This window comes from Entelurus aequoreus, linkage group LG01 (genome assembly GCF_033978785.1).
Source record: "Entelurus aequoreus isolate RoL-2023_Sb linkage group LG01, RoL_Eaeq_v1.1, whole genome shotgun sequence".
Classification (NCBI taxonomy): Eukaryota; Metazoa; Chordata; class Actinopteri; order Syngnathiformes; family Syngnathidae; genus Entelurus; species Entelurus aequoreus.
Window position 1 is genome coordinate 33307226 of NC_084731.1, and position 26861 is coordinate 33334086.

The 26861-nt window shown below is 39.6% G+C and overlaps 1 protein-coding gene and 1 long non-coding RNA gene across 9 annotated transcripts in view; one reads left to right on the forward strand and one right to left on the reverse strand.

The window, feature by feature from the left end:
- Positions 1–26861, forward strand: part of LOC133650755 (inositol 1,4,5-trisphosphate receptor type 1) — a 212214-nt gene that overhangs the window by 155575 nt on the left and 29778 nt on the right. For all 8 annotated transcript variants that reach the window (XR_009826296.1, XM_062048369.1, XM_062048382.1 and 5 more), the window contains 10 exons: positions 5036–5219; positions 6148–6401; positions 7454–7654; positions 7734–7844; positions 7961–8056; positions 9496–9642; positions 10332–10439; positions 10552–10744; positions 16536–16658; positions 25849–26024. Coding sequence is in view for 7 of the 8 variants with exons in the window: in XM_062048369.1 (XP_061904353.1) it covers positions 5036–5219; positions 6148–6401; positions 7454–7654; positions 7734–7844; positions 7961–8056; positions 9496–9642; positions 10332–10439; positions 10552–10744; positions 16536–16658; positions 25849–26024 (1593 nt within the window). In the remaining variant the exon portion in view is untranslated. The remainder of the gene's footprint in view (positions 1–5035; positions 5220–6147; positions 6402–7453; positions 7655–7733; positions 7845–7960; positions 8057–9495; positions 9643–10331; positions 10440–10551; positions 10745–16535; positions 16659–25848; positions 26025–26861) is intronic.
- LOC133650804 (uncharacterized) lies at positions 1390–22502 on the reverse strand. The gene is made up of 5 exons (XR_009826303.1): positions 22356–22502; positions 13278–13330; positions 7752–7853; positions 6132–7638; positions 1390–2606 (listed from the first exon to the last, which is right to left on the reverse strand). It is a non-coding gene; the product is annotated as an uncharacterized LOC133650804 (long non-coding RNA).

The following is a 26861-nucleotide window of genomic DNA, read 5'->3' on the forward strand; positions in this document are numbered from 1 at the left end:
TTGGTGTGATACAGTCATAACTCTCCAGTGACAGATGTATTCCCCTCCAGTCACCATCTGTCAAACTAAATTCTCCTCCCAACGGTGAAACCCAATAGCGGGGCTAATGCCCAGACTGAAATATGTCGAGCCAACATGGTGCTGATCCCACGAGCGTGTGCCCAGCTGCACGCTGGGATGGATTTCTGCTGTGACGGTAACACATCATAAGCAGCTAAATGCAAATTTGGGTAGCATATTTTCGGTAGAAAATTCCGTCTTCAGGAGGGATTTGTGTGACACGTGGGCGTGTTCTTGAAACGCAGGCTTGTGCCTGTTGCCAGAGGCAGCTGACCTACTTTTGTGAATGTTTGTAAAAGTCAGTGGACGTGGAAGAAGTTGTGTGTGCTTGTGTTGGAAAGCGTGTGTGTGTGTGTGTGTGTGTGTGTGTGTGTGTGTGTGTGTGTGTGTGTGTGTGTGTGTGTGTGTGTGTGTGTGTGTGTGTGTGAGTGTGTGTGTGTGTGTGTGCGACTTATGTAATGGTAGAAAGGGAGGAGGGGAGCTCTAACTGCGGGTGCTCCTCTCTCTGCACACACTCGTTCAGTCGATGCATGTTATTGCAAACTGACTGCTTAACAGCCCCCCCTCACACACACACACACACACACACACACACACACACACACACACACAAACTTTTTATTATATGTTACTTAACAAGCTGCACTACAAACACGAAACTTGGCATGATGGCTGACACTTCCTCATCACTCTCCCCCATCCTACAGCAAGCAGACTAGGGCGAGTTGGCTCACTGACCTGGCGAATATCATTTATCAGCGATCGCATTAGATAATTTTTCTTTTGACTGGTCTTTATTAACGTATTGTGGAGGGAGCGAGCGTGCTGAGTTTTGACTTGATGGATTTTTTTCATTGCTTTTGTTCTTTCCTATTCAAAGGTCAATTGTCCTTCTGAGACCTACCACGAAGAACAGCTGAAAGACCATTAAAAGTTGCTTTAGAAGACACTAAGGCCCCTTCTACACTAAGCTTAACCTAACCTTATCCCTGTCCACACACACACAATGCCGTCATTTAAGACCCCCTCCCCCCTCCGTCCGCCAGCGCAACGCGACGTAGTACGCATGCGCGGAAAATGCGCACGTCATAGTCACCTCCAATGTTGTTGCTTTGTGTGCAAGTTCTTGAATTAATTTTTAACTTATCTAAGGGGTCTACATTTATCACGGGAAGGCGTGTCTTGGTTGGTAGAGCGGCCTTGCCAACAACTTGAGGGTTCCTGGTTCGATCCCCAGCTTCCGCCATCCTAGTCACAACTGTTGTGTCCTTGAGCAAGACATGTCACCCTTGCTCCTGATGGGTCGTGGTTAGGGCCTTGCATGGCAGCTCCCACCATCAGTTTGTGAATGGGTGAATGTGGAAATAGTGTCAAAGTGCTTTGAGTACCTTGAAGGTAGAAAAACGCTATACAAGAATAACCCATTTACCATTTACATTAACCTACCTTGTGTATGAAATGTGCTATATAAATAAAACTGCCTTACCTTGCATTGCCTAATGATAAAAATAATAACTAAAAAAAGCATTTAAATAGCACGGAGACCTAATAGTCTCCCGATAGTAGGCAAAGCATGTTTATTTATAGAGCACAATTGGTACTGAAGGCAAAAAACAATGATGAATTAATTCAATTTTAATCAAAGAGTTTAGATAAAATATGTTCAGTTGTCATATGCACAGTTAAATAAAAGTTTTTTCAGCCTGGGTTTGAGCATTGCCAACGTTGAGGCAAGTCTTACATCTACTGTCAGACTGTTCCAGATTTTAGGAGCATAAAATTAAAATGCTGCCTCACCAAGTCTGATAAAGTGAAGTATCCAGACAGTGATCAGGATCACCCCCAAAATGTAATCACTTGTCACTTAATCACTTGTTCCTTATCCCATTTGTGACATTTCCTAACAGTTTCATCAATATCTGCCCATCACTATGGCAAAATAAGATCAACAGAGTGAAGCCTCTTTCAGTTACCACTGTCTTTGTCTCTGTGGGCGGAGGCGGGGCCGCTAACCTACACATACACAGAAGTTCAGCTTTGTAACATTGTCGTATTGTAGTAGAAATTATCCGGAACACCCCCAAAATCAAATCAGATATTGCTTATCACTTTTTGGACATTTCCTGAAAGTTTTATTAATACCCACCCAAAAATCATTGCTCAATAATTGATAAATAGACACACCCTGGTGATTACATAAACTCCCGGCAGAGGTAATAATGATAGTAAAGATAATAAACAGTGCAATTTCTTGTAAGCACTGAGCTATGTGTGTGCGCATGTGTGAAAAAATCGTCTCAAAAAATGTTGGTTCACATTTTTTCCAGAATCGTGCAGCCCTTCTGTGAGTTGTAGGCAGTCCCTCACTCCACTCTGTCATCAGAGTTGTTTATTGGGCGACGGGCGGCCTGGCTCAGCAACTCTCTACCCCGCCTCCCTCCTTAGTCTGCTGTCTGCTCATCCCTGAGTGTTGATGGTGCGTACGTGCAGGAGAGCTTCCGCTTAGTGGTGGAGGCCCGGGGTGGGGCATGAGCCTGTGGAATCTGCTTCAGGGCACAAGCACACAGTTATGTCATTGTTTAAGTGGCTCCAGAAGATGTTTGACCACAAAATTATGCATTAAGTTGTCCTAATAAGAGCTTTGCCTTCTCCTGTTTGGCTCATTAAGTGTTCATATTTACCAGAATGTGTGTTTTAATGTGTTAACACACCACACAAGGTCAGTTGATAAAGACATATAAAGCTTGTTTTTTCTGTTTGTTCACATTTTGCGTTTTTAGTAGCCCAGTTTTGCATGGAACCTGGAAAGACAGGTGATTACATAACAGCCCTCACTGGCTCAGATACAGTTTTCTGTGTGTCCAATGCTTGTTTCCTCTCCTTCAGTCATCTGCTTTTCTTCACCTTTTTTTTCTCTCTCCAAGTTTCCTATTCCCTCTGTCTTTCATTTTGTTTCCGGACTGTTTCAAACCGATCTCTGTTTCTATGTAAGTAGAGTAGGCCTCTCCCTCTCATGTCATTTCTCACCCTGTTTGTGTGGTGAGTTGGCCTCTGCTGGGTGAGGCCTTTGCAAAGTGTTCTGCAGATACGAGCTGTTACATAATCAAAACAACAGCCGGCACACACTGTATGTGAAGCAAAAAGTGCCCTAATCCTGCATGACCCCGTTTCTGAGCAATAAGTAAATTAAACGCTCACGCCTCCCTAGATCCAAATTTGCTCCATTAAAGTTGCATAAGGTGAATGTACATTTAGGACTATTTTATCAATGGTCATAAATAAACTAATTATAACACTGTGTGTTCGTGTTAAGTTTTTAGACAGAGGTACCTCAACTCACAAGTAATTTGAGATGAGAGCTGTCACTCAGCTTTTTGTTGCGAGCATACCTTGAGCATACTTTGCATTACGAATCACACATTTCAAAAAAAGATTGAGAAGCTGCAAATGCTGTATTTCAGTTTGTTCTGTCTAGTCCGAACTTAACAAACTGGACAGTCGTGCATTACCTTTGGTACACTAACATACACAACGCTTGTTGATATCTAATTTTTTTGGTTGGTTATTCAAATATGTCCGTGTGGAACATAAACAACAATGGCCTTGTTTCCTCTGTTTGTTTTTACGATGCAGTGCAACAGTAAAAACCATTTCTGTTTGGTTCTTCGTAAATGAAAGTACCCATTGGCCAATATTTGAACTTTATCGTCCCGTTTCCATCTCTACTGAACAATAGTGGAACACTGCATTTTTTTGTATTTAGTTGTTTTTGTCTATGTACGTATTTCTAAAGGTTCCCAGGCAGGAATTTGATTATATTGCGAGGCAGTTACACTTTCTGTCCCTCATCTAATATGTTCCATGAATGTTTCTGTATCATACGGAAAGTTCCGTACCATCAGATTACATACAATTAAACCCTTTGTAAATATTACTTTAAGAAAATCAAAATCTCATGCTCGACGAGATTGTATAATCTATTTACCTGAGATCTATCTTAATGTTTCATTTTGGGTCTATTTTTTTCTTGTCTGTAAATTCAGACTTTTGCTTTAATATGCTGACTGTCCTACATTATCGTTCAATATTACTTAATTACATAATTTCTAGGGCTGTGAATCTTTGGGTGTCCCACGATTCGATTCAAAATCGATTTTTTTTTTTCAATTCAACACGATTCTCGATTCAAAAACGATTTTTTTCCCGATTCAAAACGATTCTCTATTCATTCAATACATAGGATTTCAGCAGGATCTACCCCAGTCTGCTGACATGCAAGCAGAGTAGTAGATTTTTGTAAAAAGCTTTTATAATTGTAAAGGACAATGTTTTATCAACTGATTGCAATAATGCAAATTTGTTTTAACTATTAAATGAACCAAAAATATGACTTATTTTATCTTTGTGAAAATATTGGACACAGTGTGTTGTCTAGCTTATGAGATGCGATGCAAGTGTAAGCCAATGTGACACTATTGTCCTTTTTTTTTTTTTTTATAAATGTCTAATGATAATTTAAATGAGGGATTTTTAATCACTGCTATGTTGAAATTGTAACTAATATTGATACTGTTGTTGATAATCATTTTTGTTTCACTACTTTTGGTTTGTTCTGTGTCGGGTTTGTGTCTCCTCTCAATTGCTCTGTTTATTGCAGTTCTGAGTGTTGCTGGGTCGGGTTTGGTTTTGGAATTGGATTGCATTGTTATGGTATTGCTGTGTATTATTTTGTTGGTTTGATTGATAAAAAAATAAATAAATAAATAAAAAAACATTTAAAAATAAAAAAATAAATAGATTTTTTACAAAATGAGAATCGATTCTGAATCGCACAACGTGAGAATCGCAATTCGAATTCGAATCGATTTTTTCCCACACCCCTAATAATTTCCATTCCTATGTATTTAAGTGAGTGACAGAAACAAAAGAAAAAAGTTCTAACAATTTTAACCGTTTATTTGTATTATGTGTCCAGCGTTCGTTCTTTTGCCGTCTGACAGAAGACAAAAAGTCTGAAAAGTTCTTCCGAGTTTTCTACGACCGCATGAAGCTGGCCCAGTTGGAAATCAAAGCTACGGTGACGGTAAATACCAGCGACCTTGGGAACCGAAAGAGAGATTATGACAGCCAGGACAAAGATACCCCTGTCCGCAAAAAAGGTTTGTGGTCACCGGTCGTTAGATTTAAGGACCGATAAGACTTGTCCCACTTCTATTTTTGAAATGTGTAACTTACTTTTAGGCTCCTGCAGTAAATTAAAATACACTTCAGTGAATACACTTTTCAATTGCTGTTATTTACTATTCATAACGCATCAAATTTGCTTTAAAAAGAGCTACAATGTCAAAACCTGAAGCCTAGTTAATTAATGCTAAATGCTAACAAACCAACTTTTTGTTTGAAAAAAAATCATTGTCACATTGTTTTCATACAAGGTCTGTCAAACTTAGTGTTTTACCTCATGCAGTTAATCACAAAACATTATTGCATAAATCATGTTTAAACGCAGCTTAATCACACAATTTATTTTGACTGTATGACTTTCTGATAATAAAATTGCACTTGTGTGAAAATATTGGGGTCTTTTTTAAAGTTAATTTAAATTATATGCACCCAAATAATTTACTGCGATTTTAACTGTTACTCATCAAAATGCAAAATTGTGATTCATCTGATAAAAAAAAAAAAAATCGTTTGACAGCAGGACTTTTAATGCATCAAGGTTTGTTCATGCACTGCATGTAAGCACAAACACTAAAGTTAGCACCGATGCTAGAACTAGCACAGCATGAAATGTGTCCAGGCTGGTCCAGCAATATTATTGTAATGAAAAGGTTGTCTGGTTGCTAAGTTGGACATGGATTGAATGGCGTGCTATTTCCTTATTACATGTCAAAATGATTTTAAGCTGTTAGTTTTACATCAAATTATCATACATTGTGTTGGCAAACCCACTGCAAAAAGCTTTTAATCAGAATTAGAATCATTGGCCAAGTATGTTTAACACACAAATAATTTAACATGGTTGGCTGTGCACTCTGTTCAATGTGAGAAGAAACCAAAATGCTTACATTTGTGTGTGTTCAGCAAGAGAATCAGCGGTCGTCATGACAGAGGAAGTGCGAGAGCAACTCGTGGAGGCCTCGTCTGCCACCAAGAAGGCTTTTAACTCTTATCGGCGTGAAGCTGACCCAGAGGACCACTTCACCTCAGCAGATGGCCAGCCAAGCGCCGGGGACAAGAATCAGGACGAAGGAGAGATGAGTTACGTCATCATTATCATGCAGCCCATCCTTCGCTTCCTGCAGCTACTCTGCGAGAATCACAACCGTGACTTGCAGGTTGGTCTGGTCAAGCCAAGGTGCACTTGATGAGTTTTACATTTGGCTCTCACTCTTTGCTGCTTTTAATGGGCGTGATGTTCACCTTGGTTACTCTGTACACGTGTTTAATAATGGTATTCTGAAGGCATTACACAAGACTGTTTCATGATGAGATAATGAAGATAGACTGTATCAGCTTCTACCGTACTTGTGTTGTGATTGATGATGACAAGGTGTTTTTATCTCTTGCTGTTACTCAAAACTGCTTTAAGGGGGTCATATGATTTTTTTTAATGGTGTTTTTTGGTCAAAATGTTGCATAGATTATGTTTTACAAAGCCGCTTTCTGACCGTCTCTTCAGGATGCGCCGTTTTGTGGGCGGTCTTGTTTACGTGGCTCCACTTCGACAGCGTCTTCTCCCCGTCAGCCATTGTAGTCTTTAGCGCTTCTATATGGAGTCTACTGACCATTATAAGTTTGAACTAGGGTTGTACGGTATACCGGTATTAGTATAGTACCTCGATACTAATGAATCATATTCGGTACTATACTGCCTCTGAAAAGTACCGGTAAGCAGATATTAACAGTAAATTAACAAGTAGATTAATAATTAATTTTTTACCACTTGTCCTTAATCATTTTGACAAAATAATAGAATGGAAAATGACACTATGTTACTGCATATGTCAGCAGCTAAATTAGGAGCCTTTGTTTGCTTACTTACTAATAAAAGACAAGTTTTGTATGTTCACTATTTTATTTATCACTTCCAAAAGAAACGTATGTTTAATGTACCCTAAGATTTTTTGTTAAAATAAAGGAATTAATAAATTTTTTTGTGGTCCCCTTTATTTAGAAAAGTACCGAAAAGTTCTTAGAAAACAATCTTCAATTGGTCAGATCAAGTCCGCAGACTTCAACTACAGTAGATCTGACCAATCTGAGTCTGTGAGCTTGAACTGATGAAGCCTGTCTTGTCTTTTTAAACAAACTGAACAGTCTAGTTGCAATCGATTGATCATATATCATTCTATGCAGTTTAGCTAACCGACTGTTTCTATCTCCTCAGAACTTTCTTCGTTGTCAAAACCACAAGAACAACTACAACCTGGTGTGTGAGACTCTTCAGTTCCTGGACTGCATCTGCGGCAGCACCACAGGAGGTCTGGGCTTGTTGGGACTGTACATCAACGAGAAGAATGTTGCCCTCATCAACCAAACTCTAGAGAGCCTCACTGAGTACTGCCAAGGCCCCTGCCATGAAAACCAGGTACAACACAACAGGCTGTACGGTCTATCAATACATACTTTGTGTATTTATATGCGTCATTTTTCACTCTCGACTGAAGAATTGTATTGCCACTCACGAGTCCAATGGAATCGATATCATCATTGCTCTGATCCTGAATGACATCAACCCGCTTGGAAAGAAGCGGATGGATCTTGTGTTGGAGCTCAAGGTGAGTTGGCTGGCAGGTAGAAAGTCGAGTTTAGGAAGAATCAGCCTAATTTTTAGGAATTTTATAAGAGGGCCGATTTAGTATGAACTTTTTTAAAGGCTGTTTCTCACTCTTAGAACAACGCGTCCAAGTTGCTGCTTGCCATCATGGAAAGCCGTCATGACAGCGAGAATGCTGAAAGGATCTTGTACAATATGAGGCCGAAAGAACTGGTGAGGAATTTGTTTTGCATCTTAACACTTTAAAAATTGTTGTCATTATTCTCTAAGCATAGAAGATAAAAAAAATACAAAATCTTTTTTTGAACATTTTTTCAAGGAAGTTGGCGTAATGTCCACTACAGTGGACAACATGTGTTAGAAATAACAATGATAGGACTAATATCCACAATTTCTAACGAAAAAAAGATAATAATCACATACATTAATTGAATTGCAACAAAAAGTTACTGCAGATGAAGTACAACTAAGTCGCACAACCCCATATGTGGAAATTGAAATATAGTCAGTGATGTTAAACGTCCAATTTAGTAGACATATGATTAATCACAATTTTCTCAAATCGCAAAATCAATGCGGCGGTATCTCGGGATATGTGTGCTTCATCTTATGAGTTTTTCGGGATACGTCTCTCGGTTAATTATGTTTTAGGTTGCGAGCAAAAATTCAGGTTACACTAGTTGGCATAGCGAACGTCACAGTAAACCCCGTAAGATCCCTGTTCAAACACCCGGTTCTACTTGCTAGCAATAGCTTATTGCTACAGATGGACATAACCTTGTTTTTCCAACCGTGGGAAGGTAAAAAGGGATTATGAAGGACAGTGCCGAGAAGAAGAAGCAGAAGATATTTATTGAATTAAAGAAAGATATCATCCAAAACATGATTGAGCGTGTAGCCGATTTGGCGAAGCAGTTGAAAATACAGAGAAGCTGCTGATGATGTGTTTGATGGAAAAGCAGCTCAAAGGCGATTCCGTGGAAGCCCTCTCTCCAAGGTACACACTGTACATTATTATTACATTACTTCATAAAACTACTCTAGTTGTTTGTAGTGCATCCTATTGTATTGTTTTTTATTCAATATTTCTTATCTAAAAGTTTATTTCTTTTTAAAAAGCATGTAACATGTTAAAATTGTACTGTTTAGAGGAGGCCAAGCACAGAATACATTGATTTAAATTAATTTCAATGAGCGACGCTGTTTCGCAACATAAGTTTTCTGAGATACAAGCTGCATCACAGAACCAATTGAAGTTGTATCCCAAGGTACACTGTACTCTGAATTGTTAACAATTACATTCTTACTTACCGGTAGTTAGTGCTTGATGTTGGAATATTTGTAGACCTGCAAAGGTCTCCTGGAATAGAAGCACCGGACAGAGATTTCTCTTCTGTTCTGCACTTCTATACTGAGTCAACCATCTTGTTTTTTTTTTTTTTTTTGTAGCTGACCAATGAGTGGCAGTGTATGGCAAGACATATTAGCGTACTAGCGTCCTTTGTAGCTACCGACACGCAACTTAGACATCAAGACCAGTGCATTTTGAAAAAACATCTTTCGAATAGCTCTCCACTGTGGTGACCATTATGCATCTTCTGCACTCTCTCTATAATATCATTATGAAATGAAAACAATGATTGTCTTTCCAGGTGGAGGTGATTAAAAAGGCATATCTGCAGGGAGAGGTGGAGTTTGAGGACACAAAGGAGGAGGAGGATAATGGGGATGAGGATGAGGAACATGATGCCGCATCGCCCAGAAATGTTGGGCACAACATTTATATCCTAGCTCACCAGGTCTGATATAAGTTTCAATTACCACTAAGAGTGTAACAATACACCATAACCCCGGTACGGTACGCACCTCGGTTTTAAGGCTGCAGTTCGGTTCACTTTGCAAAATATTAAAACTGTTTTGCTTTTGTATAAACGGCTTTAATGATGATGATCATTAAAACTGAAAACTTTTTGCAGGTAATTCTGTGTACAATACATTGAATTATACAAAAACACAGATAACAACAAAAAAATTCATTAGAAATACTACTTTATGACGTGTCTTTTTAGTTTAGTGAAAGCGTATATTTTATTTTTAGTAAATGAAGTGCAGCGTTAATATTTCCAGCATGTTTCCTCATTTCCCATTTCTTCTGAACAATGTTGACATACTGCTTTTCTATTTTCCACTTGTCTTTGTCCGTTTACGCATTTGGAGAGACCGACAGTTCCTACACAGGAGACTTTAACGACAGACTTGGGGTTTCCAGCTCTAACTTCTCCTTGGCACTATTGCTAGCCAAAGCTTGGGCTGCACTTGTTTTTATGGAGTGAGGCAGTTCCCGTCCTTCACTTAATGTGTACCGTGAAACAGTACGCCTTTGTAACAAACCAAATGTCCATATAGAAAAATCAGATTACAAAAATGATGTACCCCAAATATCCAATAATGTGATAATATCAACCTGTGCTTATGTTTTTTCATACAGTTGGCCCGTCACAATAAAGAACTATCTATGATGTTAAAGCCAGTAGGAGCCAGTGGAGACGGAGATGAGGCCTTGGAGTTTTATGCCAATCACACAGCTCAGATAGAGGTCATAAACAACATTCTTACTACAAGCACAGGCCCTAACAACCAGCTACGACAAAGGCATGTAAGCTCGTCTCTCCAGACTATCAGTGGTGACTGTGAATCCCTGTGTCCAGATTGTGCGCCAGGACCGCACCATGGAAGAGATTGTTTTCCCGGTGCCGAATATTTGTGAATTCCTGACCTCGGAGTCCAAGCTTCGAGTTTACTACACCACTGAGAGAGACGAGCAGGGCAGCAAGATCAACGACTTCTTCCTGCGATCAGAGGACCTCTTCAATGAGATGAACTGGCAGAAGAAGCTTAGAGGTATAAAGCATGGTCATGTAAAATCAACAACCCCCACAAAAAGTGTAAATCTTCAAATTTAAATTCAGTTAATTTGGATGACTGATTCTTGGCATCCAATGGGATGGCAAATATATTTATTAGATATGCTGGATACTATTGTTAATTTAATGTTTTTTTCATGAATAAAACATATCTAATTAATTATTCAACATTTGACCACAACAAAACAAATGATTGCTGAACAAAAATATACGGAATTGGAAACTTTATATATGTTATAATATGTTCACCAGCAATATTATATTCGACAATATATCTTCTATTATTCAGCTGAACAGCAGCAAATACAACAATATCAAGCAATATGTTTATGTTTAATATGTTAATTTTTAATCTATATCCTGCCTTCATTCATTACCTCCCTGCTTGGCACTCGGCATCAAGGGTTGGAATTGGGGGTTACATCACCAAAAATGATTCCCGGGCGCGGCCACCGCTGCTGCTCACTGCTCCCCTCACCTCCCAGTGGGTGATCAAGGGTGATGGGTCAAATGCAGAGAATAATTTCGCCACACCTAGTGTGTGTGTGACAATCATGGGTACTTTAACTTTTTAACTTTAAATTCATGCCTGATAGATGCTTTCTGTAATTGCTCTTGCTCCTAATAAATACATAGAAAATAAACAAACATTGAATAAAATTAATAAATATTGAGTATTATTATGTTTAATAAAATAAAATAAAAAGTAACAACATTACAAAATAAATAAATGGAAAAAGAGAGCACAGACCTTCTGCCAGACCCTATTTCCCAGTAATAAAGAATCCATAAAAGAAAATCATGAATCTAGATGGTGATCTGGATCACCCCTAAAATCTAATTGCTTGTCCCTTATACCATTTCTGCCATTTCCTCAAGGTTTCATCAAAATCAGCCCATAAGTTTTTGAGCTTTATTGCTAACTAACTTACTGACAACCCTCAGCGAATACATAACCACCTGGCGGAGGTAATCAATGCAATGAATGTTGTCGGGTATATTTTGAGGTCATGGTTTGTTGAGGTAGCTCCAGTAAGTTCACCAAGATGATCAACAGCACTGATTGATGCATGACATCAATAAAAAATATGTACAGTGGCTAAAAATAAAAATAGTGGCTTTCTTTAGCTCATTAATTTATCTCATGTTTTTTGTGCTTTTTGGTATTATTATTCTTGGTATTCTTGGTATGGTTATAGGAATCCAGCTTTCGCCGTCCTAGTCAGTGCCGTTGTGTCCTTGGGCAAGACACTTGACCCACTTTTCTCCCTATTATTTTGATCACTTAATTGCATGTTTTTGTCGCCTGGTTACAATGACAACACTGTTTGAGTTTGAGATGTATTCTTTTCCTGAAAGTTTCATGAAAATACATGAAACATAACTCAACATGACGTTTTGAGTTATGTTGCTAACTAACTAACAAACCAACGGCAACAATTACATAACCTCCTGGCGACGATAATGATGTGAAGTGAAGTGAATTATATTTATATAGCGCTTTTCTCTAGTGACTCAAAGCGCTTTACATAGTGAAAACCCAATATCTAAGTTACATTTAAACCAGTGTGGGTGGCACTGAGAGCAGGTGGGTAAAGTGTCTTGCCCAAGGACACAACGGCAGTGACTAGGATGGCGGAAGCGGGGATCGAACCTGCAACCCTCAGGTTGATGGCACGGCCACTCTACCAACCGAGCTATACCGCCCCATGATAAACAGTGGAAATAAATAAAGGTGGTACGGATGAATAATAAATATTTATTTCTTTATTGTAAATCAATAAAAAGAATAAAGATACATGTTGTTGTTTTTAATTCATTTATCTTTAACCTTTTAATTTCATATTGTACTTGTTTTTTATAGATGCGTGATTTATTTTTAATTTTTTATATTTTCGAATATACTTTTTTTTAATTATTTAACAATATTTTTTTTTTCTTTCATTTTTCTTTTACATCTTAACTGCAAATGCGGTCTACTGCCAAACATTCTAAAAAAAATTTGCCTCCCAATTAGAAACTGGTGACACATGCACACAGGAAGTGAACAAACGTTTACGAAACACATTAATTGTTGTAAGTGTGAATGTGTTAAAAAAAACAGGAAGTAAACAAATCGTCAGTAAATGTTGAAGGGCTACAATTAAACAAACTCCGCTTTTTCTTACTCGTTTTTGGACGCGTTGAATTTGTGCAAGTGCAAATGTGAAGCTTGAATAAATGTCCGAAACAAATAAATCCACTGCCTTTACCATTATAGTTATAATTACCGTAAAACTAATATGAATATGTTTATGATTGGAAATAATAGCAACACATGGTGTTTTCACAGCTGCATGTCTTAGACATATCCGATATTAGTGGAGTGTTTTGGGGCATTGTTCACGAGTGAGTCACTGCAAGGTTTTTGTTTGTGCAGTGATGACCATACACCAGTAGACCATACCAAATTATTGTGAAAATAATAAGCAGCTTGCAAGATTTCCTGTCCTGATTACAAGTAGACAGACCTTATTCTTGAGTCTGCAGGGAGCTTTTTCCATGCAAGTCCAAGCAGGATATCCTGTGGCGAGGAGAATGGAGAAAAGACTCACAAACAAGATGCGACAATGACATCTGTGTGCTTGTGTTGTTGTTGTTGTGTTTCCAGTCCACTTTCTAAAACCATGCAGGGGACTTTCCACATTTTTCAAGCCGTGGAAAACTTGTACGGTAACCGTATGAATCACTACTGAGAGATTACTTGCGCGCGTTCGTAAACACACAAACACAGCTCCACGCGCCGTCACACTTCTAAACCACGTTTAAAACCACATTTGGTCTCGCACTCAAATTACTTGCATCTCGTCATTCTCACCAACACAATAAAAATGGTCACATTAATCATATCTGAACTCTTTTGTATGCTGCTGTATAATATTTAACTTGTTTTTATAGTAACAAATGCACCTGTATGCATTTTATTGGGCAGAACTTGACAAGTTGATAGGAATTTGGCCTGTGACCAAAAGTGGTAATGGATGTGACATTTACAAGGCACACAATTGCTTGCCATGCACTGGAAAAGTGCCCGATGCTCCAGTGTGTCTCCACTGGTGTTTACTACTGCTATGTTTAAAATTTAAAGATAGCCCAGCCGGGGATTAGGTCACAATTCTTGGGGCGTACCCACACGCTTACAGCACCCATTTTACGTCTAAAGTCCATCACCTTTTGACTTGTGTGAGCTCATTGTTTTTTCTGCTCAGGCACACCACACTTACCCTCCTTTGGCACAATTTCTCTACGTAACAGTGTTATATAATGACTGTAATCGCTCCTTGACACATTTCATAATAGAAATAAAACACAAAGACTTAATATGATCCAAAAGTCAAAAACCCATCCCTGACTGCATTCGTTCAATTCATGTGATTGCCCTTTTCACAAGTAATTAAAGGAGTCATAGTGTCCAGATGACGGAAGTTTCATTGACAAGTTCTCTTAATGTTTTTTTTCCTCCTGAAAATGAATCTGGTAGTCATTTTCCATAATATGAATTAGTTTTTGAGTAATCTGTAGCTAACTAACTGTACTTGGAATGCCAGACTCTACATGTAGATGTCATCTGCAGAACTGGAGCCCAGTTTCCCGCATAGACAGCGTAGAATAGATAAACACATGTAAAACTATTCTTTGGGTCACTTAATTGCATGTATTGTCGCCTGGTCCATAATTACTTCAATGCTGATATGGTTAACATTCTCAGCAAAAAGTAAATATAAAAGAATCACCATTTACGGATTTCCCTGCTCATCCATCTCCTCTTCAAAAGCCACCATAGTGTTTCCTTATGCATCTTGAGGAAACATCAGTAAAAGAGGATGGAATATTGAATATTAGCTTCTTGCAGGTTCTGGCACAGTCTCTCACCTCTCGGGGGTGCTCATGATTTTCAAGATGGTATCTGGCTTGAATTTAAAAATAAATCTATCCAAACCCCCACAAAAACCTTTCTTCTTCAAAGTTAAAATCATTCAAATGAGTGCCTCAAATTACATTCCTCTCGCTTGATCCATCCTATTTTGCGTGAGTTCACATGACTCAAGAGGTCCATATACTTTTCCCATATTCCACACTTCTTTAGCTGTACTGCTACAATCTGCAACAATGCATCTGGCAGACATATTTGATCATTCCTTCAAATTTTGCGTAAAAATATCATATAAATATGCCACCAGAACATATAATACACAATTGCCTCCAAGTCTCTGTAGGTGATGACAGCAGGCGCATGCAGGCCCGTACCAAAATGTGCTGAAACTTGTTAGAAAACAAGGCTATTAATCACTAATGTGTCTGTTTTGGGAGATTTTACTTGCAGACATCATTTTGGTCCAGGACAAGGAAATAATTGCCAATGATGATTTGACTTGATTTATTGGTCTGTGTTGGGGAAATAAATTTTCACTGCCGTGCATTTAAACAATAGACATTACATATCACAAACAAAAATAACAAAAAGACATCATCCATGACCAACACATTTACAGGCTTGTCAGACAGGTCGGCCGGGCCTGCTGTTTAGGGCGGCTATAGCTGTAGGGATAAGGCTTTTCCCGAAGCGGGCCCTCCGGAATTTGATAGTTCTGTACCTGCGCCCTGATGGTAGTGGGATGATGTATTGGTGTAGTGGGGGAGTTATATCCTGGACTATTGTGTTTGCCAGTCGAATGATGGACCTGTGGTTTAGATCTGAAATGCTGGGTGTGGGTAGGCCGATGATTTTAGCTGCTATGTTTGTTTGTTTGATGTCAGCATTAGATGGGCCCTTTAATGACAGCCGCCACTTTCCAGTACAGATTATAAAAATTACCGTATTTTTCGGTGTATAAGTCGCTCCGGAGTATAAGTCGCACCGGCCGAAAATGCATAATAAAGAAGGAAAAAAACATATAAAAGTCGCACTGGAGTATAAGTCGCATTTTTGGGGGAAATGTATTTGAGAAAACCCAACACCAAGAATAGACATTTGAAAGGCAATTTAAAATAAATAAAGAATAGTGAACAACAGGCTGAATAAGTGTACGTTATATGACGCATAAATAACCAACTGAGAACGTGCCTGGTATGTTAACGTAACATATTATGGTAAGAGTCATTCAAATAACTATAACATATAGAACATGCTATACGTTTACCAAACAATCTGTCACTCCTAATCGCTAAATCCGATGAAATCTTATACGTCTAGTCTCTTACGTGAATGAGCTAAATAATATTATTTGATATTTTACGGTAATGTGTTAATAATTTCACACATAAGTCGCTCCTGAGTACAAGTCGCACCAAACTATGAAAAAAACCAAACAATCTGTCACTCCTAATCGCTAAATCCGATGAAATCTTATACGTCTAGTCTCTTACGTGAATGAGCTAAATAATATTATTTGATATTTTACGGTAATGTGTTAATAATTTCACACATAAGTCGCTCCTGAGTACAAGTCGCACCAAACTATGAAAAAAACTGCGATTTATAGTCCGAAAAATACGGTACTCGAACATAGTTGAAAAATAATCCACAAAGTCAGGGCAATTGCAGTATTACAGCAGAATAGAAGTGAGGGGACAAGTAACCAGATCTTAGCACGAATATTCAGAGTAAGCACAAGCCAGCGGGGTCCAGGAGACGGAGGGGTATATCCCAGCTTGGCACGGATGGCCTACTGTGAATGCGCCCTTTACTTTTATTGACAATTCTCATTTTTCTATGTCTTCCTTCCCAGCCCAGCCGGTATTGTTCTGGTGTTCCAGAAACATATCTGTGTGGAGCAACGTTTCCTTCAATTTGGCCGTGCTCATGAACCTGCTCGTCTGCTTCTTCTACCCGTTGGAGGGGATACACGGAGGTCAGTCGAAACATGATCACAAAGCTCAGTGTGACTTCTGAGTCCATCCGGTGTATTGGAGGATGTCATTTTGCATTGTTTGGTCTCTGTTCACAATTTAAATTGATGAGATTAGATCAGGGGTGTCCAAGAATTCCACCTGAGAAGCTTAAAAAATGTGTCTCCTCAGTTCCCAAACGTTTACTGAGTGTTGTTAAAAGGAAAGGCCATATAACACAGTGGTGAACATGCCCTTTCCCAACTACTTTGGCACGTGTTGCAGCCATGAAATTCTAAGTTAATTATTATTTGAAAAAAAAAATGAAGTTTATGAGTTTGAACATCAAATATCTTGTCTTTGTAGTGCATTCAATTGAATATGGGTTGAAAAGGATTTGCAAATCATTGTATTCCGTTTATATTTACATCTAACACAATTTCCCAACTCATATGGAAACGGGGTTTGTAAATATGTCATATGTAGGCTACATATTTCACCAAACGATCAGTAGTAAAGAATGTATGTATAAAGTAATGACTTTGGCAGGTGAGATAACAAATATTTCAAACCAAAATGCCATTTTCTGCATTGAATACAAATATGTTATTTATATTCTGCTATTTTTACCATCTTAGATTTCATTAAAAGCTTGTAAAATATTGTTTTGAACAGGACCTATGATTTTAATCTACATTTAAAACCCTTCCAAATAATATATGTATTGTATATGCTTTGGTGTAAATTTTGCATACATTTTGCTCCACAGTCATATTTATCTCCCGTTTTTTGAGTCTGTCTGCCAGACATTCGATTCTGGAGGCGTTCCCAGATTGCAAATGAAACCACACCCTACCATCTCCAAAAGTATCAGAATGTATTTTTTTTTTAAGTTCACTGTTTAAATATATAACTTTAAGTCGTCACCGCTATTTTTTTTCCAGACACTGTCAAAAATGAACTTTATAAACATTATATAAATTCACTCGGTCACAAAATTAGGTACACCTGCAACCTCCTCACTCGGTTCAGACTCTGCTAAAAGCTGCTTTTAGCAGAGTTAATGTCACTGCATGTCACACGTCTGTCTTATTATGTGCATGCCAAGATTAGATGAAAATAAAACTTTATCTTACTTTTTGTTGTGTGTTTTCGCATAGCCTGAAGCTTGACTTAATGTCTGAATAAGTACATCCACCTCGCTGTGACGTTACGGCGTGGCCAGACTCTGCGAAACAGAAGCATCCAACACTGCGTTGAAGCTCACGCCAAAATGCATGAGCCTAATGATTTGACGCTTTAACATTGGTTAACACAAATATCCAAAATTGTGACAACATTTATAAGTCAGAAAAGACACAATTAATGATAGGTCCTCTTTAATAAGCGCCGATGAGTGTTGTCACACACACAGGGATACTGCAAAACAGCAAGACAGCGTTTTGTTGTGTATATTTATTTCTGCATGTTTTTTGCTATCATTTTAAAACTGGTCTTTGGTTCATGTCGCGTCCACATTGGAGCTCAAGTAAACTGCACCACAGTTCACCTGCAAGTAGACTGAGACCCATCTTTTGTTTGTTTCGTCGACATTATGACCAAACGAACCATACGAACCAACACATGACAAGTGTGAATGTGGCTTCATGAGAAAACGTGTAGTAAAATGAGTTGTGTTGCTGCAAAACAAATTTAGAGAAGCTTTAAATTCACTTTTTGACCGCAAACCAGGGTCAAAATGAGGTTATATGCTCAATACTGCAAAACAGGAAGGACAGCTGCTTTTTGGCATGTTTTCTCTGCTGCAGTCTGCTCCTGCATTATAAGGTGTGTCTTGCTGTGACAAACTATGCTGAAAATTCACTGTTGTTGTTAAGAGCTTTATTTGAGATTTACTAACAGAATAAGAAAAATGGGTGGCCTGGTGGTTAGCATGTCGGTCTCACAGTCAGAAGATTGAGGGTTTGAATCTTCATTGGGGCATATCTGTGTGAAGTCTGCGTGTACACCGACTTCCTCCCACATCCCAAACACATGCAAATATAGGTAATTTGAACTCTATATTGTCCATAGGTGTGAATGTGAGAGTCAATGGTTTTGTCTATACATGTCCTGTGGCCAACAGTGTGCTTTCTCACCAAAAGTCAGCTGGGATAGGCTCCAACTCATTCAACTCATCCGTGACCCCAACAAGGACAAATGTTGTAGAAAATGAATAAATAACAGTGTTTTCTACAGGGTTGCACTTTACCTGTGGTCATTGTGCAAGACAAATGTTTAGTATCAGAAATACAAAAGTACAAAATCTTAGAGGGTATTATTCTTTCTGTCATTAAATGAAATAAACTCAATGTCTGCATCTTATATACATATACGGTCAATGGAATGTAAATACAGCTGTCCCTCGCTAAATTGCATTTCAAACATGGTAGCTTCACTACATTTAGTATTTTTTTGTACTATTGTGATGCATATTGTACGTTTGTACACAATTAAAGGTTAAATGAAGTTTTGTTTATGTAGTAAAACAGTGCAGTATTTGTCTTATTTTATATCATTATGTTGTGGCGATTGATAAAGATATCCACCATGCGGGACTGTATCTTCACCACGTAAATCAAGTTGAGCCACTTTTGGCATAACTTTTTGATGGACTTCATCTTTGCCCCCTGCCTCATCAATAACACATCTTTACATTGGTGAGACTTTGATGTGAGCGATATCAAAAGACAACAGCAGGATGTAGCATTGGAGTCAGCGCAGCACATCAGCCTAATAAGACTGCTATTAACTATCAGCTATTAACAGCTGTCTGGCAAAAGTGGAGACAATTCCCTTAATGCATTTCGTCTATGACATGGGTGTCAAACTCTGGCCCGCGGGCCAAATTTGGCCTGCCGTGTAATTTCACTTGGCCCTTGAGGCGATATCAAATTAACAGTAGAGCTGGCCCACCGACTATATTCAGCGGCGGTGCCGCGGTAACACCGCATTCACCGCTAATTCTCATACTTGCCAAACCTCCCAGGAGACTCTCAAATTTCAGTGCCCCTCACAAAAATCGTCACGTCCGCTTTTCACCCAGTCCAGCGAATGCTGGCCCAGTCACATAATATGTGTGGCTTCAGCATGCACACACACGTGAATGCAAAGCATACTTAGCCAACAGCGATACAGGTTACACTGACGGTGCCCGTATAAATAACTTTAACACTGTTAGAAATATGCGCCACGCTGTGAATCCACACCAAACAAGAATGACAAACACATTTCGGGAGAACATCCGCACCGTAACACAACATAAACACAACAAAACAAATACCCAGAATCCCATGCAGCCCTAACTCCCCCGCCACCCCAACCCCGCCCACCTCAACCGGGGGGATCTTGGTGGTAGCGGGGGTGTATATTGCAGCCCGGAAGAATTAGGGCTGCATGGGATTCTTGGTATTTGTTTTGTTGTGTTTATGTTGTGTTACGGTGCGGATGTTCTCCCGAAATGTGTTTGTCATTCTTGTTTGGTGTGGATTCACAGTGTGGCGCATATTTCTAACAGTGTTAAAGTTATTTATACGGGCACCGTCAGTGTAACCTGTATCGCTGTTGGCCAAGTATGCATGCATTTACGTGTGTGTGCGTGCTGAAGTCACACATATTTTGTGATGAAAAGCAGACGTGACGACAGCTCGTAGAGGACGATAAACGCAGTGCCTTTAAAGCACGCTCCCAAGACTGTGGTCCGGGTGGACTACAAGGTATAATGACTGATGAACAACTTCGTTCGATAATGAAAGATGCCTCAGCTCAAAGCCTGAGCCCCGACATTAATGAATTAGCATCCAAGAAAAGATGGCAGGTATCTGGCTTGGGCACATCAGATTAGATCAGTGTGTTGCAAACTGAGCAGTTTAAAGTCCTGAATGGTTGGTTTATTCATTGTTATTTTATTTTCCAATTTATTAGCCTGTGGAAAAAGTTAACGTTGATATTTACCTCAGAAGGCTGCAAATAGAAAAGAGGCATTACATTTTTATTTAAATTGTATTTGATATGTCATTGATATTTTTTAATTATTATTATTATTATTTGAAACTCGATTTTGCATGTCACTATAAAGTTATATAAGCCTTGCTTGTTCAATATTCAATGCAAAACTTGTTTGGGTCCCTATTAAAAGGTTAATTTGTTCAACCTTGGCCCGTGGCTTTGTTCAGTTTTAAATTTTGGCCCACTCTGTATTTGAGTTTGACACCCCTGGTCTATGACATCAATAACACAGCTTTGGCTAGAGTGATGTGGAATGACAACACAGGACACACAATGCTAACAACACGGAAGGCTAACAACAAAGCTAATGATCGTAGCTGCGACCGTTCAGATCAGTTCAGTTTCAGTTTCAGTTTATTTCGAACATGCATACGTCGACCAAGTTTTTGTAGAACAACTTACACCGTGGTTCCAGCACATGGAATCCCAGTTCTTACTGAGAAGAATTACCCAAGATGTGACAAACTATTTTTTACATCATGATCGTGGTTTAGTGGCCATAGCAATGATGCTTGGACAATCCTCCGAGCTACTGGTGAATGCTGTAATCTACAGCATATCACACTCAACTGAAGCGAGTGTAAAGGTGACTAGAGGGCTTAATAATAAACACAGCTGTCACACACAAAAAAATGCTGGGTTGTTTTGATAACCCAATTTATGAGTTGCGAGCGTTGGGTTACATTTTGGAGTTATTTTTATGAAGAGCAATCCCTTTTTTGGGTTATAAGGATATTATTATTTTAACTCAATTTCTGGGTTTTCAAAACTATGAACCATTTTTGGGTTGTTTTTCAATGAGTAACACATTTTTGGGTAAAAAGCTTTCTTTATTAAAACTGTACTTTTTTCTTGAAGGGAATTTTGTTAAGGATTTATCTCATTAACATTATTTACAATCACACATCTCATGTACATGAATATATTTGAGCATGCTGTATAGAACTCCTATTAGCATACGCTGCAGTGTATGCAGCAAAAAAAATATGTCACTCATATCTTGCTTTTGAGTATATTTTAATGGAATAAGAACAATTTTGATCAGTAGTTGGGAAGGAGTAGGACAAACTAGCATTAAAATGTATAATTTTTAACCAACTATTGGGTCAAGGAGCACTAAATTGCGCAACCCAATAGTTGGGTTTGGAATAACCCAACATTGTAGTGAGTATAACTCAGTTTTGTTTTAAATAAATTTGACCCAATAGTTCGGTTATGAATCAACCAACATTGAGTTAGTATAACTCAACTTTTGGGTTAAATAATTCAACCCAATAGTCTGGTTGGGAAAACCCCAACATTAAGTTATCATAACTCAAGTTTTTGGTTAAATAATTCAACACAAAAGTTGGGTTGAAAGAATTAACCCAAAATGTTGAGTTAAAATAACTCAAATAAGGGGTTTGTCCTTTTCTGAACCAGCAGTTGGGTTAAAATTGTGTTATTTTTTAACCAAAATTTTTTTTGTGTGCATTTCTATTATGATGATGTCAGCATAGCAATAAAACATCTCAAACACCAGCCAACAATGCTTCAAATATATGTCTTGCAATGCTAAAAGCGGTCATCATAACATAAGCAAAACCAGAAGTGTCAGAAACACATTCTAAGTAAAAGGTTTCGAAATAAGAGTCTTCTCGTAAACAACCGGCATAAAGATGTATAATTCCTACCTGTTAGCTCCAAATCTATTTGTGGCGGTCTACCACGAAAAAAATTAATGTGTGGGAAACGCAGAATTTAAAAAAATGATCTGTTCTGAAATCACAGTGTAACCACAAAGAAAGACTGCGAGGAATTGACTGTGTCAATTGACCCACTGATCTCTTTTTCCCGTAAAGTTCTGATCTGCTGACTTGATCACCTGATCAGGATTAAGGAGCAGGACCTGAGAATGACCCCGTCTTTGTTTGAGACGCACCCTTTGCACACAGACTAGCCTGTTAGTTTCCAGTGTACTTTGAGTCATCTTTGGAGCTGTGAATGCTGGATTGAGTATTTTGCTTGTTTTGATCACGGTTCAAAGTGAGTGCTGATCATGAGTAATGTCTGACTGTGTTTTCCCCCGCCGCACACAGCGTCACGTGAAATGGCAACATACCTTTGGTCGGCTGTAATGGGCAGTTTTATAGCACTTGGGACTAAACACCCTGCACACACACACACACACACACACACACACACACACACACACACAGTCGTCCTTTACACAGGGCTATAGAATGAGGGTTATAAGAGCAAGACATCTAGGTCACTATGTTCTGCCCCCATGCATACATACTGTACATCCATGCATGCCTGACTTAGACTCGCACATGCGCACAATCGCCACACGCCTGCCACATTCTTCACAGACGATTTAGCTGACGCCTTGAACCCAAGGAACCCCAAGCACGTTTAAGGAAAAGTATTAGGCAGTTACACGAACAGAGTACGCAAAAACGTTCTTCTTTCTGTACGCCAAATCCCCGACGCTGCGTGTTTCTCACTGTTCATGAATCTTTCAGCTGAAAGTATTTTTAGAGGCGGCTGTTATGTAAGTGGCACCTGTCATAGGATCTCTACAGGGGTGGGGAGGTGGAGAGAGAGAGAGAGAGAGAGAGAGAGAGAGAACTAGAGAAAGAGAAGGCGAGCGAGAGAGGCAAGGTAGTAAGAGAGGAAAGGCTTCTTGACCACGCTCAGTTTTTTTTACAGTTTTAATCATTTCAAGTTCTTCCCTTATTTCTTGATCATTTTCTTTTTGCAGACTTTGCTAGCTGCGACAGTCACATTATTATATTGATGTAATAAAACAAATAAAAACATGATAGCTGTGACGGTGCAGAGGCATCAGCTTGGGTGTGACCTTGCTTTTTAGGCTTGTGTTGAGGGTTTTCTTCCAAATGACACGTCGCCACATGAAACCCTTGAGGAGTCTTATGTGGCGACGTGGCAGGTCTTCCTCTCACTGCCGCTGAGCCCGCACGCTCCAGAACATGTACACAACATGTATGTCAACTACTTTTGGGTGTTATGCAAGCGACTCAAGTTCAGAGTCCCGCTAATGACGGCCATGAGGCCTGAATGCGAGGTCGAGGCCGTATTGAACTGTTGAGCCGCACAAGTTTGAAACTGCATCGTCATTGTCACATTGAAAAATGTAGTTTTAAACAAGACCTATAATTTTGATCTACAAAATCCAAAACGAGTGAGGTTGGCACAATGTGTAAATTGTAAATAAAAACAGAATACAATGATTTGCAAACCCTTTTCAACCTAATTCAATTGAATAGATTGCAAAGACAAGATACTTAGCGTTTGAACTGGTAAACATTTTTTTTTTTTTTTGCAAATATTAACTCATTTGGAATTTGATGCTTGCAACATGTTTCAAAAAAGCTGGCACCCATCCATCCATTCATCTTCCTCTGCTTATCTGAGATCGGGTCGCAGGGACAGCAGCCTATGCAGAGAAGTCCAGACTTCCCTCTCCCCAGCCACTTCGTCCAGCTCTTCCCGGGGGATCCCGGGGCGTTCCCAGGCCAGCCGGGAGACATAGTCTTCCCAACGTGTCCTGGGTCTTCCCCGTGGCCTCCTACTGGTCGGACGTGCCCTAAACACCTCCCTAGGGAGGCGTTTGGGTGGCATCCTGACCAGATGCCCGAACCACCTCATCTGGCTCCTTTCCATGTGGAGGAGCAGCGGCTTTACTTTGAGCTCCCCCCGGATGACAGAGCTTCTCACCCTATCTCTAAGGGAGAGCCCCGCCACCCGGCGGAGGAAGTTCATTCCGGCCGCTGGTACCCGTGATCTTGTCCTTTCGGTCATAACCCAAAGCTCATGACCATAGGTGAGGATGGGAACGTAGATCGACTGGTAAATTGAGAGCTTTGCCTTCCGGCTCAGCTCCTTCTTCACCACAACGGATCGATACAGCGTCCGCCTTACTGAAGACGCCAGACCGATCTGCCTGTCGATCTCACGATCCACTCTTCCCTCTCTTGTGAACAAGACTCCGAGGTACTTGAACTCCTCCACTTGGGGCAGGGTCTCCTCCCCAACCTGCAGATGGCACTCCACCCTTTTCCGGGCAAGAACCATGGACTTGGAGGTGCTGATTCTCATCCCAGTTGCTTCACACTCGGCTGTGAACCGATCCAGTGATAGCTGAAGATCCTGGCCAGATGAAGCCATCAGGACCACATCATCTGCAAAAAGCAGAGACCTAATCCTGCAGCCACCAAACCGGATGGCAAAGCTGGCACAAGTGGCAAAAAAAGACTGAGAAAGTTGAGGAATGCTCATCAAACACTTATTTGGAACATCCCACAAGTGAACAGGCTAATTGGGAACAGGTGGGTGCCATGATTGGGTATAAAAGCAGCTTCCATGAAATTAAGATTAAGATTAAGATTAAAGTACCAATGATTGTCACACACACACTAGATGTGGTGAAATTTGTCCTCTGCATTTGTCCCATCCCCTTGGGGAGCAGTGGGCAGCAGCAGCGCCGCGCCCGGGAATCATTTTGGTGATTTAACCCCCAACTCCAACCCTTTGTTGCTGAGTGACAAGCAGGGAGGTTATGGGTCCATTTTAATGCTCAGTCATTCACAAACAAGGATGGGTCGAGGGTCACCACTTTGTAAACAAATGCGTGAGCAAATAGTCGAACAGTTTAAGAACAACATTTCTCAACAAGCTACTTTGGGCACCTTTGGTCTAGATAATATGTATTGGATAGCAAATCCCACTACCTCCATTGTTGAACTCTATGGTAGTGTTTATTTATGAGTTAGAATGCATTAAAAAATAAACACATGTATTCTAGTCTCACATAAGGAATGTGAATGATTGACAAAATTCCATAAAAAGTTCAGTTGCCCTTTAAAGTAATGCTTAAGTTTATTTGGGTTACATTAAGGGAACAAAATGCAAAACTGATTTGCCATACCTTAACAGATTTATTAAATTCAATTTAAATAAAAATTTTAAAAAAACTCTAACTCATCCAGAATTATTGTGGCCTTAGGCAAGACATTTCACCCATCTTGTCTCCACTGCAGCCCACACTGGTGTAAAAATGTGAATTAATGCAAATCGGCAGCCACGTTTACAATACATATACCGTTACACCCCGAGTTGAGACCCTGTGTATTAAACCAGTTGGTATAAATCACCTGACAGGTATGTTGGATTCCCACCTGTCTGCTCTGCTGTGGATGGCAGTCCTGGCAACACTCATTATCGTGATCATCATGCCCCAACCGCTGGGTGTCCGAGCCCTCGTGATTGTCACTATCCTCCGTCTCATCTTCTCAGTCGGCCTGGAGCCCACCCTCTTCCTTCTGGGCGCCTTCAATGTGAGTCGCCTGCCTCCATGAATTGTTTTTCCTCTCAGCTACTTTGATTGTTGTCAAGCAAAGCGGACAGATGAGCTTTTCTATTTCTAATAGTTTACGGCTTATTCAGCCCAGGGGTCCATTGGGGCCACATGACAAAGAAAAGTATTTGGTTTGATTCAGGGCTTTACTCTTTAGATGTTGTATGTTCTCCTTAAGCTCGTGTTCTGAAAACAACATCTTCCCACATTCCAAAAATGTGTTTCTGTGTGGAGTAGGTGTGAAAGCATTAGCAAGGGCCGCTATGACCTTAAACAATATCAACACGGTCTCATAGTAAATAAACAACCTATACAGTCTAAAAATGTAAACAATGTTTTTCCATCTAGAACCGCTTAAACACTACCCTGTGTTCTTTCTCCTTTGAACTAACACTCATGCCCATTTCGCAAAGTAGTCTGCCTGCAGTGTTGCCTATGGTCCTTGCTTGCAGTGCTTGGCGGTGTTATGAGGTGTGAAGTGAGTCACTGGACCCTAGAGAGTGTGACCTCGCCCCCTTCGCTCACTATAGTTTTTCCAGATATTTTCTTTAGAAACTGGCACACACACAAACATTAAAAACGCACATCTTTATCTCTTTGCTTCCATGACTGTTAGTTAAACCACATAAACTTTAGAAATACAATGCCTTAATAAAACAATAACTTGTTTTTATTTATGTTAATTTTCGTTTGAAACGATGCAGGACTGCATACTCTTTCATTAACTCTTTACAATGTAAAAGTAAATATACAGTGGGGACTTGATTGGACAGCTATCATGGCATATTACACAATGTAACTCAAATATCCCTGACCA